This window comes from Oreochromis aureus, linkage group 22 (assembly GCF_013358895.1).
Source record: "Oreochromis aureus strain Israel breed Guangdong linkage group 22, ZZ_aureus, whole genome shotgun sequence".
Lineage (NCBI taxonomy): Eukaryota > Metazoa > Chordata > Actinopteri > Cichliformes > Cichlidae > Oreochromis > Oreochromis aureus.
The window spans coordinates 24,068,177-24,087,069 of record NC_052962.1 but is presented as its reverse complement, the minus strand read 5'-3'; the positions used below and the strand labels follow the sequence as shown (position 1 = coordinate 24,087,069).

Below are 18,893 nucleotides of genomic sequence, written 5' to 3'. Positions count from 1 at the left end.
GGCAGACCGTGTGGAGGGAGGAGGAGGACCCAAATGCAGACACTTGGAACAAAACTATAACAAAGGGCGAGGCTTTGTTTGTGGCTGGGAAAAGGTACAAAATAATAGGCAGTGTCAGACAACCTGACACCAAACAAAGCACGACAGAGAACTTAAATACACAGAACGTTAATGAGCGAAGTGGAAACACATGGGGAACACAGCAGACACAAATGAACATAGTGCCACAGAGAAAGCAAAACACACTGAACACAGAAACACGAGACTGTCAAAATAAAACAGGAAACATAATGAGAGGAAGACTATGACAACACGAGATGGACAATATGACATGGAAAACAAAGACATGAAACACAAAACAGACTGGGGATACGGAATGATACACAAGGAGAGGAACATGGAAACAAATAAGGGGAACGAGGGACAGACATAACTAAAAATCATACGTAGGGGACAAGAGACTTACACAGGAAACAAAAGGATACATAAACAAGGGAGCATGGATGAAACTTTAAACAAAACCTAATGAAGACACAGTAATAATAACACTAGAACTTACCATTATCCTAATACATCACAAGAAATCAGACATACGAAATAAACTCAAAATGCTGGGTCACAGATCCAGTGTCTTGACACCACCAACACATCACCTCTGTCCTCCAGGAACTTCACTGGCTCCATGTGAAATTCACGGGCTAGCCCGGAGAAGGCTGCATCCCTCACTAAAAACACACAGTCAGATTTTGATATGTAAGACGATGGTACAAATTTAAACTTTTTCTTAGTTTTTACTACATGACCCATCTTACAGATGAGTGCTTTTAGAAGCCTGAGCTTATGTTATTTAATCACAAAAATATCGGCTTGTTCTTGTCCCTTTTTATTATTTTACTCTTAGACTATTCAGAAACATGCAGGTGATGATATCGCTCTTTTATTTTAAAAAAAAAAAAAGTACTAAAAAATGTCCACACAGTTTTTTAGAGACATTAACCTCTTTCAAGGTTTACTTCTGAAAGATCCAGCCTATCTCATTTTATACCAATTCATGTAACTATCCAGTTAAGTAGTAAACTGTTTGACTTTGTGTTTTCCCAAGCATGTTTAGTTTTATAAACTGGCGTGCACTTCAAACAATATTTTTTGTATATTTTTTCTATTAGATAAGATAAGTAGTAAGATAAGCCTGATTCATAATTAGGAAATTCACATTATTAAAGCGGCAAAGTGTATAGCATAACCTATAAAAATAACAACATATAACAAAAGGAAAAAAACACTTTAAAATAGGAAGAAATATAATTTAAATATTAGCACATATATAATACAACATTTACATATTTTTTGTTTGTCCAACTTACACCCAGTACAAAAGAAAATGTCAAATGTGAAATGCCAAATTTAAAAAATGGATCCATCTTACCTTTTAACCACGGGCTGCTTGACTTATATAATTGTGTCAGTTTCTCTCTTCTGGCTTTCAGTGCCCTCGCTAAGTCTAATTCTGAGTGTAATCATCCTCCACTCTCCAGCAGGGTTGACTAGGTAAAACATTAAAAAAGGTCCGTCTGGGACTTCACGCGTCAGAGTAGACCCCACCCTTGTTGTTTCGTTATGGAATCTAATTGGTCGAGAATGCCGGGCGTTGAAAGTCAATTGGAAACACGTCACTGTCGATCACTTCAGAGGCGTTTCTCACCTAGTTCATAGGAAAACCACAAAGGCTGCCCTTTACCGCAACTACCAGCTGGGCCGGGCACTTCTGTACATCAGCTGGCAGAAACCGCTAACCGCTCGCAGGGCACCGTAGGCGGGTGAAATGGACTATCCTTCGGAACAAATGAGGCCCCTATTGAGAGCAGTGAGTATCCGCACAACACGACCCACACGTCCGTTATCCTACCGCTGTAACTGTGGGGCTCTTTTGTACGTATTTGCCCCTTATTTGCCGGGTAGCGGTACAAGTATCAGGGATGCGTGGGAGTCAGTGAGGCACCATCCGGCGACTGCTATTGTTAGCCGGCTTTCTGTTTGTGTCACATGCCGTAGCTGCAAGTTCTCTTAGAAATTTATTGACCACCCCCGTTGTTATTCGCTTAGCTGGAATTGGTTTGCTTTGACATAATTAGCCTGCTCGGTTAACTTATCACCGTTATTAAGCGCAAATAATATATATATAATAAAAGATTAAATCAGTTACTTTGCTGCCAAAGTGACTTACTTTAAGAACCAGAATATTTATATGGTTACATATGACAAGCATGAGACTACTTTATCATGCTTGTAAATGATGACGGGTGACTGTACAGGGAGTTGTGCATTTTTCTCCTCACGTTCAACAAGTTAACCTGTCCGTTAAAATTAGACTGTGTCCCAGCTCCGCAAGCGAGGACAACTGCCGCTGGTACGTCTACAGAAATATAGCCTCGTTTGCATATCAAATGCCCCCAGAATAGAAAGCCGCTTTCTGCTGTGACGTTTCCGTGTCAGGAAATGCTGCTAAACCTTACTGCAAAGGTGCAGCTCGACAGGAAAAAATAAACACGTAAGTGAAAGGAAAAAAAAAAACTGCACAGTGTCAAAAGACTCAGGACCACCTCTCGACTATTTGATGTTTAAACACAGTTGTGGGCGAGAACAGGCTAAAGTCGCACATCTGTTGGTGTTAAAGATAGGAGGATGATAAGCGCATCAAACACACAGTGCTGCTTACAAGACCCCCTCCCAAAAAAAGAGCTAAGTTTAAAATGCAGGCTGGGGGACTGACGTCATTGCTGGTGTAGGGTTATACACTTCTGTGTTTCTGCGGCATGCATGTTTGTGCGCGTGAGAAAGTGTGCATGCAAGTGAGAAAGCTCAACCACACTAGCCGTACAGTGACAAGGACTTGTCAGCTATCTGCGCACTTCTTCCCTAGAAACGGAGGTCAGAATGTTCTCTGACACTAGGCCCCTTTGTGTGCTTACATATTTACATGACCAAGAACATACCATTGGTGAGCTTTGAGTCGGGCAGTGTGTTTGATTCAGCTACCATCTGTATGATTAAATGCATGAATCTGTTTCTACAAGCTGCTCATGGTATTATCAGGCTTGCTGTTTGACCACTGCTATTGTTGGGAGGCTTAAAGAAATGTGCTTAAGCAGCGATAATCTCATTTAACTGCGACTGAAGACTTAGCAATTGTTTAGTTTGGCCTCAGCTCTTGTTCATTTAAAACGACTTGCTGTTAGAGTCCCACAAAGTATGCATGCATGCTATGTACTGGCACAGAGCGGTCATTATTCTCCTGACTTTATGCCATATGCGTTAAACTTGGGAATCGTAAGCACCCCACGATATGATGCTATCACAATATTTCACTCACAATACGATGTTCTTGCAATTTTAAACATTTTGCAATATGAGGATTATATATATATATGTATATGTATCAGCTGATGATCAGCTTTTATTTTTAAGAACTGCAAATTATGTCTTCAAAGTTAGATTTTTTCAGTATGTATTATCCAGTTGGATGAGTTTGTATCACTTCAGTTGTTTATTTATTTTTGCTGAAAAAGGAGATTGTCCAGAATACAAACACTGTCACTAAAACCTGCCATAAATGTTGCCTTAAGACTGCCAGTCTGCTACCAGTCTGACATCAGTGTGATTGAATAGGGTCAAGTTGGCAATTACATGCATTCTACTTCTGATAAAACAGCAATGAACTATGATCAATCCTTGAAAATCACACATCTGTTCATGTCTACATAGACTGAAATTCACATTGAACGATTAAGCTTGATCGTGAGTGTGTAATACCATCAAACTTTAGTTAGCACAAGTTGAAATTGTTTCTTTGTAAGGAGGTTGCTGTCCTATTATTACTTGTGTGACTTAGCCATTAGCTTCCTCTGAATGAGGAGGTAGCTTTGTCGAGCTAAGTTTGTCCAATGTTGGATGGTTTTTTGGTTGAACCAATTGAACTTATGTTTGCTAGGCTAACGTCTAAGGATCTTGGAAAGAAAAGCGTCTCTACTTTAAGTTTCCTTGAAGACATTTCACCTCTCATCTGAGAAGCTTCTTCAGTTCTAAGAGCAATTAGTGTAGAGTCCCAGATTTTAAGGCCTATGGGAGTGTCCCCAAAAGGGTCATGAACTCCCATTGATCCTCTACCTAATCGCATGAGCCAAGATGTGAAAACAGGTGCGGGTCACAATCACCCAAGGTTTTGGGCGAACCCACTGTGAAACATAGCCTCACCCTATCATGTGATTTACTGAGGTCAAAAGGCCCAGGATGTGAGTGGGCGTTAAGGTGTCTGGGAAGGGATCTCAAAACTGGATTTTAGATGGCAGGCAGTTGGTGTCGTAAGCCATCGCCTCTGTTCAAAGATGGTCGTTCACAGTGGACATATATGGCTTCTTTCACTCCTCTTTCAAACCATCTGTCTTCTCTGTCAGAGTGACCTTTGTCCTTTACATGCAAATTTACAGCAGTCAAGGTGGCTCTTCTATGTGTGCCATGTGTTTATGAAGTGGCTGTTTGCTTTCTCCAATGTAGATGTGTGAGCACTCCTCGCTACACTGTACAGCATACACTATGTTGTTAAGTTTATGTTTAGTGTGGTGTTATTTTTTTTGCGTGCGCTCAGAGTAGTGGCACAAAAGTAACGCCATAGTTTAGGAGTTTTGTCTTTGGGATGGACCAGTTTTTGTCTGAGTGTGCGGCTGGGTCTGAAGTACACTGGGATGTTGTGTTTGGAGAAGACTCTCCTGAGTTTCTCTGATAAACTGGCTACATAGGGGATGACAGTGTTGTTGTGTTTGTCTTTCTGATCCTCCCTAGTTGGTGTCTGACCTTCTTTTCAGTGCAAAGAAGAAGCTTCTCGGATGACAGGTGAAACGTCTTCAAGGAAACTTAAAAGAAGTTCAGACACTTTTCTTTCCAAGCTCCTTAGACTACAATGACCTGGATGACTGAGAACCTTCAGGCATACTTTCTAGGCTAACGTTATCTCAGGATGGGGTTGCATGAGGTGAGCCCTCTCGTTCAGAGTATTTCTAGAGTATTTGAATTTATTTAATAAAATATCAATATTTGGTGATATATCGCAATATATTGTGATGCAAATATCACAGTATTGTGCTGATAAGCTAGTTTCTTCTCAGACAATGTTTGTGGTATTTATAGGGAGGTCTTTGCATGGGTTTTACTTCATGTTTAAGCGATGAGCCTCAGTGCTAGAGAATGTCTTTATTTTTATGGCAGAATAATTTTATGGTTGGCTATATTTTGCATGTTTGATCTTTATCATGAGTATATAGCCTTGAGTCTATTTCACCTGTCATGGGGTGAAAGATGTGGTACACCCTGGTAGGGCTGCACGATTAATCGTTAGAAAATCGCGATCTCGATTCATACTTATGTGCGATCTCATTTCCAAATGACAACGATTTAAAAAAAAAAGAAAGAAAAAAAAGAAAGACGACGACGATTGTACCGCATTTTGATCCGGGACATAACCTGCATGAAAACAAGCGCTCACTCTTCCTGCTCAACAAATGACAAGGGCGGAGCCTTATACCACGTGATACAGAAGCTGTGCCGTGTGATGCTCAAATTGGCAGGAAAGAAACAACGGAGAACACGTCAGGGATGACGAGAAAGTGACAGGAGAAAATCCGTCCTGATCAACCACCCAAACATCAATAACGGGAACCTTATACAGCGCTTCCCTGTACACGTCGAACTCCCGCAGGCACAAAGAAATTACGGAGGCTGTTACTTATCACCTGACCAAAGATATGGCTCCCATCAACACTGCAAAACGAGGGATTTAGGAAAATGATCAACACCCTAGACCAGGGGTCGGCAACCTGCGGCTCCGGAGCCGCATGCGGATCTTTAGTCCTTCTACGGCTCCGCGTGGTTTGGGGAAATAAATAATTTTTTGTAAGTAATTAGCTAAAGTCTATTTTATTTATGTTAGTTCTTTTTTTTAACTCGTAGTTCTAAATTGGAAGATTATTGTGATATTGAAATATAAATATAAAATTATATTCTATTAGTTTTTGATCGATCAAAATAAGCGTCACACTTGTGGAAGCCGATATACCCGCCGAAACGCCCGCCAACCCCAGGTAGGCCAATTATGGATCTTCGGATCCACATTATGTCAGCAGCTGTTCTCCAAAAACAAACACGTTCACGCCTCACAGACGACAGCCTACAGTCGTGCGTAAAGATGAAAGTGACTTCCTACAGCCCCGATCGTACAGCAGACGCTGTGCGCAGAGGTTCAGGAGCGGAAGTCCCATTGTAAACATATCACGGCAGACCCGACTATGTTTCCATGAACACGCTTTTCAGCATCTTTTTATTGACCACTTTTCACACACGGTTGCTTTACGCATACAGCCGGTGTTAAAGCTCGCAGCCCGACACACACCAACACAACAGCATAGGTGGCACAGACGTTAAGGCGGCGAGGCGTGATTGCCGGTACCGCTAAGGTGCGTCCGCCTCCCCTGCAGCGGCGCTGCAGTCCACCCCCCGCCACACATATTAATCAGGTAAAATACATACTTAGGCGGAATTTTGCAAAGTTCAAAATGTGTTAATTACATAAATGTAATTTTCTCTGTAGCACTTCATGCATTTAAGCAACACACCTTAGTTGTTCACACAAAGCATAAAGGTAAAAAACCCCCAATATATATACAGTGTTATGTTCATTTTAGATGTCAAAAAGTATTTGCGGCTCCCAGAGTTTTCTTTTGTGTGGAAATCGCGTCCAAATGGCTCTTTGGATGTTAAAGGTTGCTGACCCCTGCCCTAGACAAACGCTACACAGTGCCGTCCCGCAGCTATTTTTCTATTGTTGCACTACCTGCTCTATACATGTAGTGTCGAGCAACGGTGGAGACGGAATTTCAAGCAGTACAACATTTTGCGGCAACGACAAAATGTGAGGCATTTATTATTTTTATGTTTATTTATTGTTTTTATGTTCAGTTTCAACTGTTACGAAGTTGATGTGCAGTTAATAAGTGCTATAAATATTTATATTGGAAAAGAAAATCGTGAGAGAATCGTGATCTCAATTCTAAGCAAAAAAATCGTGATTCTCATTTTTTGCAAAATCGTGCAGCCCTATCACCCTGGACAGGTTGCCAGTTAGTCTATCAAAGGGAGGATATTTCAGAATAGATAATCATTCACACTCACATTCACACCTATGGCCTATTTAGGACTGCCCAATTAAAATAACCCATGCATGTTTTTGGACTGTGAGAAGAAGCCAGAATACCTGTAGAGAGCATGCAAACTCTACACAGCTGGTGGATTTAAACAGAGGATCTCTTGCTGTAAGGCAGCAGTGCTAAGTCCTTTGTATCATAGCGGAGCTATAAATACTATACCAAGAGTTTAAATGTCTTGAAATATGTAAACATATTTGTTGGAAAAACCCCCCCCAAAAACCAAACCATCAACCACAAATTGTCTACAAACTAAACTTAGACCATTGGGTTTCCCTTTTTTGTATCTCGTCTATTTTTAATGTTGGGCCTAATAAATCCAAATGTGCTATTATTACCACCCCGATTTCTGTTTTTGTTTATTGACTCCACTGATCAACTTTAAAACTACTGATAGATTAAGTTATTAATATTGACCACCTTTTACATCTATTGTAATGTAGTGTTCTGCTTGGAAACCTTGGGTCCTGGCATTAATGTAGATTTTACTTGTGCAGTCCACCTAAATAATGTTTCAGACCAAGCACCCTGTGATGACAGGGGTGTTTGCCATCTTGTTATAGTTAGAAGGATTTGAGAAAGAAAGGAAGGAAGGAAGGAAGGAAGGAAGAATGAAAGAAAAAAGAATTGCCTGCCTGCCTGGGTCAGAATCACAAAGACTTGTTCCACTGGTCTTGAGTGGTAGACTGGTCTAAAATTGGCTCTTAGATCAGCTTGATCCAGCTAAGCTTCTTGATCCAGCACTACCCTGGGTAGAGTAAATGCTGTGTCTCAGAGGTTCTTTTTGTCTTAGAAGCAGAAATCATAGAAAAGCTTAAAGAAATTAGGTGATTCTATAACAAACCGACAGAAAAATGAATAATTTTAATGGATAGTAAACCTGAAGATTTCCAAGAAAAACAGTCCCAAATATTCCTTTGATTTCATCAGTGTGGGGATTTGATTTTTTATTTACTTTTCTCTTTTAGTAAGCAGTATGCTTAGCATAGGGATTAATTGTTGCATTTTTTTGTAGCAGAAAACCAATTTTTTCACATTTTGTGTCTTTAAACTGACACAAAAAAGCAGCATTTTAAGTATTGAAAACTGTAGGTTACTGGGTAAATGAGGCTTGTAGTAAAAAGTGATTTTAGTCCCCAGTTCCAGGAGAAGAGCAGTATATAGGCACCACTCCATTTACTGTTGGCTGGCAATCTAATCTTGGGTGAACAGTTACACAAAAATAAAAGTTGGGCAGGCTGTCTTGAATGTCCCCTTGACATTTTTCGTGAACTTTCTAGCAAGGAAAGGCTTGTGTATAACAACTGTTTTGTATGAGAATTTTAGAATTGGAAAAAAACACGTTCTCACACTTGAAAAGAGCAAAAAGCAATTTTTTTTAATTCAGTGAGATAACTGATCAAGAGACTGACCAGTCAGCACCTTACAGTTGTAAAGCTGACATGGGGGTAGAGAAGCAATGTCATGATAGGCAGAAATGTTCAACATTTAACATGTGACACAGAAATGGCAAATACAGCTGGAGAATTTATTAGGTACACCTTTAATTCTTAGTGACACAGATTCAATAGGATGCTGAAAACACAGATTCCTCAGAGAATTTCCATGATGTGAATCTCCTGTTCCACCTCTTCTGTGCTCTCTTGGATTGAGATCTCATGACTGTGGAGGCCATTTGAGTACAGTGAACTCACTGTTATGTTCAAGAAATAAGTTTAAGATCGTTTGATTTGTGACATGGTGAGTTATCTTCCTGGAAGCAGCAATCAGATGATGAGTACACTGTGGTAAAAAAGGAATGGACATAGTTAACTAAAATACTCAGGTAGGCTGTTGTGTTTAGTACTAACTGACCACCTTTTAAGGGACTCAAAATGTGCTAAGAAAATATAACCAAGGCCATTACACTAACAGCAGCAGCCTGATCTGTTGACCTACCATCTAGATGTCAGTAAGTTTTTCACATCTTCTATTGTTCAGTTTTTGTAAGCCCATGTGAACTGTGAAGCCTCAGTTTCCTGTTCTTAGTTGTGTGGTCTTCTGATGCCTTCTTCCCATCTGCCTCAAGGTTTAACAGAAATGCTATTCTGCATACCTTGGTTGTAATGAGTGGTTATTTGAGTTACTTTTGTCTTCCTATCACCTCAAAGCAATCTGGCCACTCTTGTCTGACCTCTGCCATTTACAAATAATTGTCAGCTCACTCACTGGATATTTTCTTTTTTACGATCACTACCTGTTAACCTTTAGAAATGGTTGTGAAGGAAGATCCCAGCAGATTAGCAGCTTCTGAAAATGCTCAGCTCAGCCTGTCACCAACAACCATGCCACGTTCAACGTCACTTAAATGATCTTTCTTCCCCATTCTGATGCTCTACATCTAGACCACATCTTCATGCCTGCATTCTTAAACGCATTGACCTGCTGCTATATAATTGGCTAATTAGGTGTTTACCTTAACAAGATATTGAACAGGTGACCTAAAAAAGTGAGCAGTGAATGTACATAAATGTCATAAATGTGCTGCTTATATTTCCTCAAGAACTGGGGACTGGGCGTTTTTTTTTGTTGTTTTGTTTTGTTTTGTTTTGTTTTTTTTCTTTTAACGTCTTTCTCAGGTGCTAAACAGTTAAATAATTGTGACCAATCTAATATAAGAATATTTGTTACTTTTGGCAGATTTTAAGCTTATGCCTCTCCTAAAAACGATTATGCTGCGTGACACTGCTGGATATTGCTGTGAGTTCAGTTTTGCAAAATCACATGTTCTCATTTCCCTTAACCCCAACTCAGTGTAGGTTCAGCCATTAGATGTCACTCTTTCTATTTGCTTTCATGTGTACTTTAAATCCCTTTTTATGATACATATTTTAATTTTAAGTTTGGCTTCACTTTGCCATTATGGTTTTGTGGTTAGTCTAGTTTAAACTTTTAATAGGGTATCTCTGGCGTGGACAGGGGTCTTGGGGCCTTCCTTGAATTAAAAAATAGACTCTTTTATTGCTGCTCAGGTTTCAGAATTATGGTCTTTTGCCCTGATCATAAGCACGATTGTTATATACAAGGAACAAATGGGTCACAGTTCCTTGCTAAATTACAGGTTGTTGAAAAACCTGACCAACCTTGAAGCTATGATAAGGATTTTGAATGTCAAAGGCATTTGGAATCTCGATGATTTGAATACACAGCAGTTTGTCCTTTTTCAGTCCGTTGCACCCTGTGAGGAATGCCGAGCCCACACGTGTGCTTGTTTCTATTTATCTGTGTTGGTGGTGTCTCCTAATTTGTGACCTGAATACCTCAGCGGGTAATCATTTGTATGTCCTCCAAATGTGTGTATGTGTCCTCTGTGTGATGGTGTGTGAGTGTGTTTTTAAGCTCTTGGCTGGGCGAATAAAATATTCATAGAGGCATGGTGGGATTGGCTGCTGTGCAAAGAGCGGGCTGACAGGGTAGAGCAGAGCACTGTGTGTTCTGAAGCAGCTCGCTCCCTCTCCCTTCCTCCCTCTGTATAAAGAGATGAGCCGAGGAAGAGGGAACAGACGAGTGCGACACCGCCGCGCGTAGCTCCTTCTATAGCATAGATAACGTCAGACAGAAGGAACTGGTTAACATCCCTGGTGCCTTTGCTTTGTGGATGTTTTAGTCTAAATGGATGAACAGAACGAAGGGGAACATGTGCTCACGGTACGTCTGATCCTGTGTGTATTTGTGTTAGCGTGCCTTACTGTCACGGTTTGCTCTTGATCCAGCAGCTCTGAATTTGCTGCATTTATGCTGTGTGTTTGTATTGATGTTGGTTTTTCTGCTTGTGTTCTTCTGCGGTGCAGCGGTGTAGTGGTCTGTGCAAATGAATGGGGCAGGTGGTCCGTACATTTGACCAGAATGAGAAAGGCAGAGGTGTGAGGATGACAGGGATAAGGTGTCTGAGGGGGCAAGCGGCTGTTATCTCATAGGATGTGCCTCTTGAAATGGAATGATTTCCTTTCTACTGTTTTAATGGCCTAAAGCAGCACGAATGAGAGAAAGACAGACAGTCATGGCTGCTTTAAGGAGCGGGACAAGGAGAATAGGAAGCAAGAGAGGAGAGAGGAAAAGTACCGTCAGAGAAAGGAGGAGGTAGCAGGATCCAAACAAGGAGCACGCTGTCAATAGAGATAATGTTTATTGACTGAAGGGAAATTAATTGAAATGCTCGTTTTCTGCAATCTGGATAAAAGCATATATTGCAAAAAATGATACTCTGAGCAATTAGTAAAAAGGGGGCCGTTAAACTGGGTTGGATGTACAGAGGGAGGAAAGCATTTATGATACAGAGAGAGACTATATTTACATTTTTATTTTATTTTTTTAAAATTTGTCTGTGTTTGCAGGCTCTGCATAAATGGGGGTGTTTGTTCCATCCATAAAAGCTGTTATCTCATTTTTCAATTAACCATCCATCCAGGTCTTCAAATAACATGATTTAACTAGAGGTGTTAGGAAATATTAGGTGTCTATTAATAAAGATTAATGGATGTTAAGGTATGGAATATCCTTTTAAATATTCATATTCAGTGAATGTTGACAAATTGGGAAGTGGAAACAAGACCTTTTAAGGTTTAAAAAGGAAAATTATTAATCTCCAGTGACCGAGTCAAATAATCTTTGAAATAACAAAGTTTGTGAGATGATCCTAATCAAGAATGGAGCTACCTGCAGATAGTGGTTCATTGAGGAACATGCCAAGTACAAGCAACACAGATCTCTGGAGCGGCCAACTTAATGGATCTAAGGATTTGCTGTTGATGTCTTGGCGCTATGCAAAACCACCAAGTCTTACAGTTAATCAGTCATATTTGTTCCTACTCTATAAAACTCTTCATATAAACATTTCTGAAATGACTGCCACTTTACAAGATTCTCTGGTTGTTTCTTTGTGCACCTTGTGATGAGAGCTCTAACTACCACCCAAATACCAGTTTTAGGTAGACAGGTCCACAGTGTTAAAGTCCAAAATTGTCTATTTCGTACTATTTACAGGGTTACTATGAATTTGTCCCTCAGGGTAAGATGATCATGGTATAATTCTAGAGGTCATTCATTTCAAACTACTTGGACTGTGGCCCATGTCACTCTTCATTGCGCATTGAAAAGGTGGCAATTTTTGGCTGCCAGCGCAATCTTCACCTGTCACATGCCGGATATGACTTTGTGTCAACTTGCGCTCTTGCTTTGTGTTTAAGTTAGTTGAATGGTTACGATTTTTACATAGCACAGAAGATCCAGTACACATAGCAGATGTATAAGTGAGAGTAATCAGAATGGGACTTTAAAGGAGATGTCTGAAGATGGCAGCATCACTGGAAGGAACCAAGAGGTGAACAAGGAGGTGACCTTGAAGTAGATACTGGCCAAATGTAAATCGTGTATTCTTTTTTTCTTTTCTTTTTTTTTAATGGTCACTGAACTTTGTGATCGGACTTCATGCATGCACTCACTGAAAATACCACTAGAGGGTCCCTTATCCTCCCTTATCTCTACTCTCGCAAAGAGAAAAGAGAACAATGTATTAGGTAGTGGTCTATGGTTACATTAATTTTCATCAAAACATTTTGGGGGCAAATGGAAATTCAGGACCCTTTTTGTTAAAGAAAGAAACAAAGTACAAGAATAAAGTACTTTTAAAAAATAATATAAAAGCACAATATTAGTGTGTATAAATACAGGAGGTACTGGCCAAAATAACATAACTACTGTTAGAGATATATCAACTTAAATGCTTACACTATTAAAAACCTATTAGGCAGACAGGGTCATAATGTTGTGCCTCATCATTGGCATACTGTATCATGGAGTCCACTTTTTTAAGCAGCCATCTGTCTCAGTTTGATGCATCTATAATTTTATTATCAGAATCAGAATATATTTATTTATATTTAATATTTGTGCTATGGTGTTATAATTTGAGACAAATCGGCAGTATACATTGTCATCTATAAGCTGCATTTGTAAGACAGATAGTATTCCGAGGACAGGTTTCTCACTATGTACTCTTGCGTCATTTCCTCTTCTTTGGATCAGATCCCAGTACAGCAGGGTTGGCAAAGAACTAAGATTAGACGGAACAAGGTCTGTTGTGTTGTTGGGTGGTTGTTTCATTCACTGTCTGTTTTGCTGAAGAGGTGTTTGGCAGCTGAGCCGTTATTTTACTCCCTCACAAACACAGTAAAAGAAATGAGGTCAGCCTACACGTTGTTAATGATGAAATTAGTTTAAATTTGTTGACGGCTTAAAGTGAAGCAATGAATCTAATAGAATGAGAAGACTTCTTTTTTAGTAGTCTGTTAATTAGATTCATTTGTTTGCCATTTGCTTTGCTGTTTTGTTGCTGAGGAGTTTAGTTTTTAAACTCATGCTATTTTTAATAAGTTTCAAGGATTAAAAAAATATTTTTTGTCATTAGTCACATTAGTAACATTTACACAAAACAAATGCAGTGTGTTAGTTCAAACACCATGTCCAATATTCTAATTCAACTGAGGCTGGAAGTGCAATTTAAGGCAAACATTACAGTAAAATATTAATATAGAGCACAAATAACCAGTGTTTAGCAAATGCTGTTGCATTGTATTCATATCTTGATCGTGTGTGTGTGTGTGTGTGTGTGTGTGTGTGTGTGTGTGTGTGTGTGTGTGTGTGTGTGTGTGTGTAACTCAACCTAATTTCCTAAAAGAAAATCTTGAACAATAAATGAATATTTGCTGGTTCATATCGCCTTTATTTTACCTTTTGATAAATCTCCTTCTAAATGGTGAGTTCATACAGATTGTGTGCCTAGCTCATAGAATGGACACAAACGGCTTTTGTTTACTCTTAAAGCATCATGTGAGCTGTAAATCTCCACTCGTCCATAAAACTGACTGCACATTGGTGATATTACCATGTAAACACACAACACACTGTACCAGCCTTTTATTCTTATGAGTTAGACAAGGTAAAATGCGATAGATGGATGGATAGATATTCATAAGTGATAAATCATCAATTCTTTACTAGCGGCTTTGTTAATTATTGAGCTGGATGATGACCAGTATCATCAAAAACTTTACGCTATAGGTACATATGGTGGCCAGATGCAGCCATAAACACATCTGTCTTCTGTTAACACCCCTACACTGATGACATTATATAGTGGCTTTTTTCACTCAGCTGTCCACTCTTCTGGTCTCTGAGTCCTCCTCAATGACACTGGTCATTATGGCTACAAAGCACAGCTGTGGTTGAGCTAGAGGAGTAATAAACCCCCTCGCCCCCAAGCCTGAGGATTGTGATTGACAGTGTGGGGTTTATTTTCGAGAAAGCAATGTGACATGTTGCATCATGCGTTCTTAAATTGTACCAAGCAACGCAAGGTCGAGGGCACCAAAGACACGTTTAACACACTAACATGCATGTAACAGTAAACAACATACTCTGAATGCATGACAAAGGGGTTTTGTATACAAACTGTAGTGTATGCAGTCCAAATAACAGATTTTATTATAATGTGTGAGCCGAATAGCTTCACATACCTTGCTTGCAAACATTGGTTCATGTGATTCCTGAAGACAGCGGCATCCATAGTGTTAACTAGACTGCTACCATAATTGTTTAATAGAATTTTTGAGACAGTTCTTTATAAATTAATATCTCACATTTTATGCTAGTTAGATTTCATATTCAATCTGAAAAATACCTTTTAATTATTTTGCTTTGAAAATTTACAGTAATACTATAACCTGGAGTGGAGTGCCTTTTATTATTGTATTACAAGATTTGGATTTTTAAATGAAGCTCACTGTTGTAATGAATTGCACTGTAGCTCTTGACCTTTAAAAGGTGTAAAGTCTCTTACACTTTGGATTTATCATCTAGTTTGGTTGTTACACCAAAATGTTACCCATCTTTCCTTTGCTAAGCATAAGCCTCTGGGGATGAAAAATTAAGCCATCACACATATGTACTGAGCATGTAAGGTTCCACAAATGGTCTCTAGTGGCCTCAAATGGCCACAAGAGACTAATTGGCATCCCTTTAGGCAGTTATTACACTTGGTTGTAGACACGAACAGCTGCAGACCCATGCATGGGTAGTCTGCCCAGTAATAGTTCTCTGACATCCGTTTGAAGTCTGCCTGAAGGGCTCATGTATAGGTGCAGAGTAAAGTAAAGGCTCTGTGGGGAAGTCTGCGATAGGGACGCCATTGTACAGAAATTCTAAATTTTACATATAATTATTAAAAGGTCATATTAAATCACTGACATAGCAGTGGAAGACTGTTTGTTAATGTATATCTAAAGATATTTTGTTGAAAGACTGGTTTCTTAATACTCTTCCATAATTTCCATGAGGTGTAGCATATAACATTATAAGCATTTTTAAAATGTTAGCTGTTATAAACATATTGACCTTTGGAACATAGCTGGTTGTACAACAGTAATGTCAGCTTTGTCAAAAGTCGGCTTTGGTTTTTTTTCTTTTTCAGGTAATTAACAGCTATAAAGTTTTTGACCCAAACAAACAAACAGCACACAGATCAGCTGTCATATCTACCTGTAAAATTGCTGAAGAACAATATGGGAGAATTGGATACTGCTACTCTCTAGTGTCCATACCTGTAACAAATGACATCCGCAGACAAGATAATACTGATAAGAAAAATAATGCTTGGAGGATCATTGTCTTTGCTCCTGGCTGATGAGATATTTGCAACACCTTAGTTCGGTTGATATTCTTTACCATGGCAACCAAAGTGCCTCACCCGCGGCTCCCAGTTGGGGGTTTTCTGCAACTGGCAAAAAACAGTTAGCTATTCAATTTCTCCAGGAGGTATTGGGTACATATATTTAGCCTGCTTTTTGCTATCTAAAATCAGCCTTCCATTTAATATAACAATGAATTATAGATGCAAATTGTCTAGGCCAGCTAGCATTAGCTAATCTCCTTAGCTGTACCTTTTCCTCCAAATAGAGTCACATCTGAATAAAACAAAACAAATAAAAAAAAATAACAGGATGTCAACAACTAAATGCCAAACTTCCGGCTTGGATCTGTGGCACCCGCTTAGTTATATATCGTGGCACTTTTTGATCACGAATGACAAGGAGAAACCCGTTCCAGTTTAGTCACTGTTGGTCACTTTTACTGAACCTTCATGCTGTGCTGTTTGGAAAGAACAGCAGTTACTAGAGAGACACAGATTAATTTCTTGCTGTGCTTCTCCCTACGCTGAATCATTACTGCTCCCCATCAAGGCACTGCCAGAGAGCAGTGTGCCTCATTATCATATATATTCACCAACAACTGAGAAACACGCAAGCTCCCAAACTTATAAGTGCTCACACAAGCTCAGTCACAGATGGCATCATTCATTGTAGGTGGAAATGTGTGTCGATATCTGAACGCCATTAAAGGCACATTCATACAAGTAGGCCAATAACGGCCGAGGGAGAGCAGAAGAGTATGTGCTTTCCATCAAAATGAAACTAAGTGTGAATAGCAGAGATGACTGAGATGCTGTGGCACACAAGGCCGTGATATCATTCAGGTGTCGTGTATCTTTCCAGCATATGTCTAGCATCACCTTTTGTTTCCACTCACTCCTGCATGGCAGCTGTGCCTCTTTGTGATTGGCTGAAGGGGTTGAAAGGCTCCTCCAATTGGGAATTGTATTGCGTCAAAGTGTTTGTCCTTAAGGCATGAGAGCAGATGATTTGTATTTGTTGAAATGTTTTCTTGTTATGCGTGACTTACATAAGATACTGAAGGTCACATATTTGTGAAGTCGCGGAAAAATAATTGTATTACAAATATAATAAGGAATTAGATTAACTTAAGAGTTTTGGTTGCTATAGTCTGCATCCTTTGCTCAACCTTATTTGTATAAAAAACCTGAAAGAAAATATCCTAGCTACAAGGATTGGTTTATCTCAGACCTAATACTGGGTATCTCTGGTTTGTATCAGCCTGACAGTCAGAGCTAGGATTAGCTTACTCTTTGAGTCTATAAGCATGTCTGGCTAAAAAAAGCTGTTCCTTCCTGATCACGATACCTTTTTATAGTTAATGTTAGTTTTGTCAAAAGTGAAATTGATTGCAAGTGTTTGAAACTGTTTCAATATTTGCTTTACGTAGTGTCAAACCACTGACAGAAGCTGCTCTTTCTTACTTTCACCTCTCACTCAGTGAGTTGACACATACAACAGCACTCAGGAACCTGTACCACATTGTGATGTTGAAGTCTTTTTATATCTGTTGTTAAATTTAAATCAGCTTTTTAATAGCCTTAAATGTTGAGGTAATATTTTCCTGTTATGATGGGACAACTCCATCTTCTGTTGATTTTCTCCCTTGCAAATAAGCTGAAGTTATTGAAATTGTCGGAGGTGCCCCCTCACAAATGCAGTGTCTCAGAGGTGTAACGGTTAAAGTAATTTGATCTGCCTAGTTTGATTTGCCAAATAAATTCTCAGTGACACTGGGGGTTTGATTTGAGAATCAACTGACGAATTGTTGGTTTTTTCCCCTTGTTGTTGTGGTTGTTGCCTCAGTACACTGTGTGTCACCTCGTATTTTCTAGTGTTAGACACACCCAGACTTTTTCCAGCAAAGCAGCTCTCAAGGAAATCTGTGGTTTTTGTCTATTCACGTGCGAATTCGTGTTGTTACATCTGTGCATTTGTGCGAGCATTTCACATTTTTTTGGGGTGCGGTTTGGTTTAAAGTTAGTTTAAAGATTGGGCCGCCTTCACGTTGAAAGTTCAGGTTATGCCTATACTGGTAAATGATTAATGCTCTGGGCGATCAATGGGGCAGTTGTGTCCTCACCAGTATAGCACACGTGTGATAATGTGTGCTGCTGTGCTATAATCCTGATTTTATGGGTGCTATTATTTGATAAAGAAATGTTAATGATATGTGGCTTGGTTGTTATGTGTCCTGACAGCTTTATGTCCTCACTGTTGCAAACTCCTTATCTCTAGATGTGTCCATGCCAGTGATATCAAGCTAATTATGTTCACTAAGGTCATGTTCTCCTTTTTTTAAATGACTCCAGCCAGCCTCTTGATGTTGCTGTGAAACATGACCTTTATTGCATGGACTATAACGATTAATGTATTGTCCAATACAGACTAATTAGTTTGAGGAAAATGGCACATAGATAATAAAACAGCAAGTGATACCGTCCTGCATTATACAGTGGACAGGGTTGTTACAGACTTAGTCTAAATTTAACCTGTTTGACTATGTTATTTCATTGAGGGAAAATGAGATGTGTTATCTGTCTACTTCTCATTAAGTGCCCTTAATTGCACTTTTGTGCAGATCATAGGCTAAGTTAATTCTCTTGACTGCCATGTTAAGTGGTCTGGAAATGGGCTATTAGCCGTGTGTAAAACCAAAAGGCTTGTTGTACTTATGAGCTTAAATGCAAAGCTGCAGCATCATTGACTATGGGGTATACATAAAAATCCAAAAGCAACTTGTTCACCCACCTCACAGGTGATTTTCTGACATTGTTATTTCTGCTTTAAAACCCCGCAGAGTGAACAAGGCATCCCTTGATCATCTAATGAAGCATAAAAGCTTTTAGGGTCCAGTTTTCTAAAAAAAATAATAATA

The 18,893-nt window shown here is 39.4% G+C and overlaps 1 protein-coding gene across 7 annotated transcripts in view; it reads left to right on the top strand.

The window, feature by feature from the left end:
• The first annotated feature begins 1,637 nt into the window (after positions 1-1,637).
• The window catches only part of LOC116319416 (sodium bicarbonate cotransporter 3-like), a 45,983-nt gene continuing 28,727 nt past the window's right edge, over positions 1,638-18,893 (top strand). For 6 of the 7 annotated variants that reach the window (XM_039605575.1, XM_039605574.1, XM_039605576.1 and 3 more), the window contains exon 1: positions 1,638-1,864. In XM_039605575.1, coding sequence (XP_039461509.1) covers positions 1,823-1,864 — 42 coding nt within the window. In that variant the 5' untranslated portion in view covers positions 1,638-1,822. Of the gene's footprint in view, positions 1,865-10,810; positions 10,938-18,893 lie in introns of those variants that run through there. The other variant, XM_039605573.1, reaches the window with a different exon arrangement.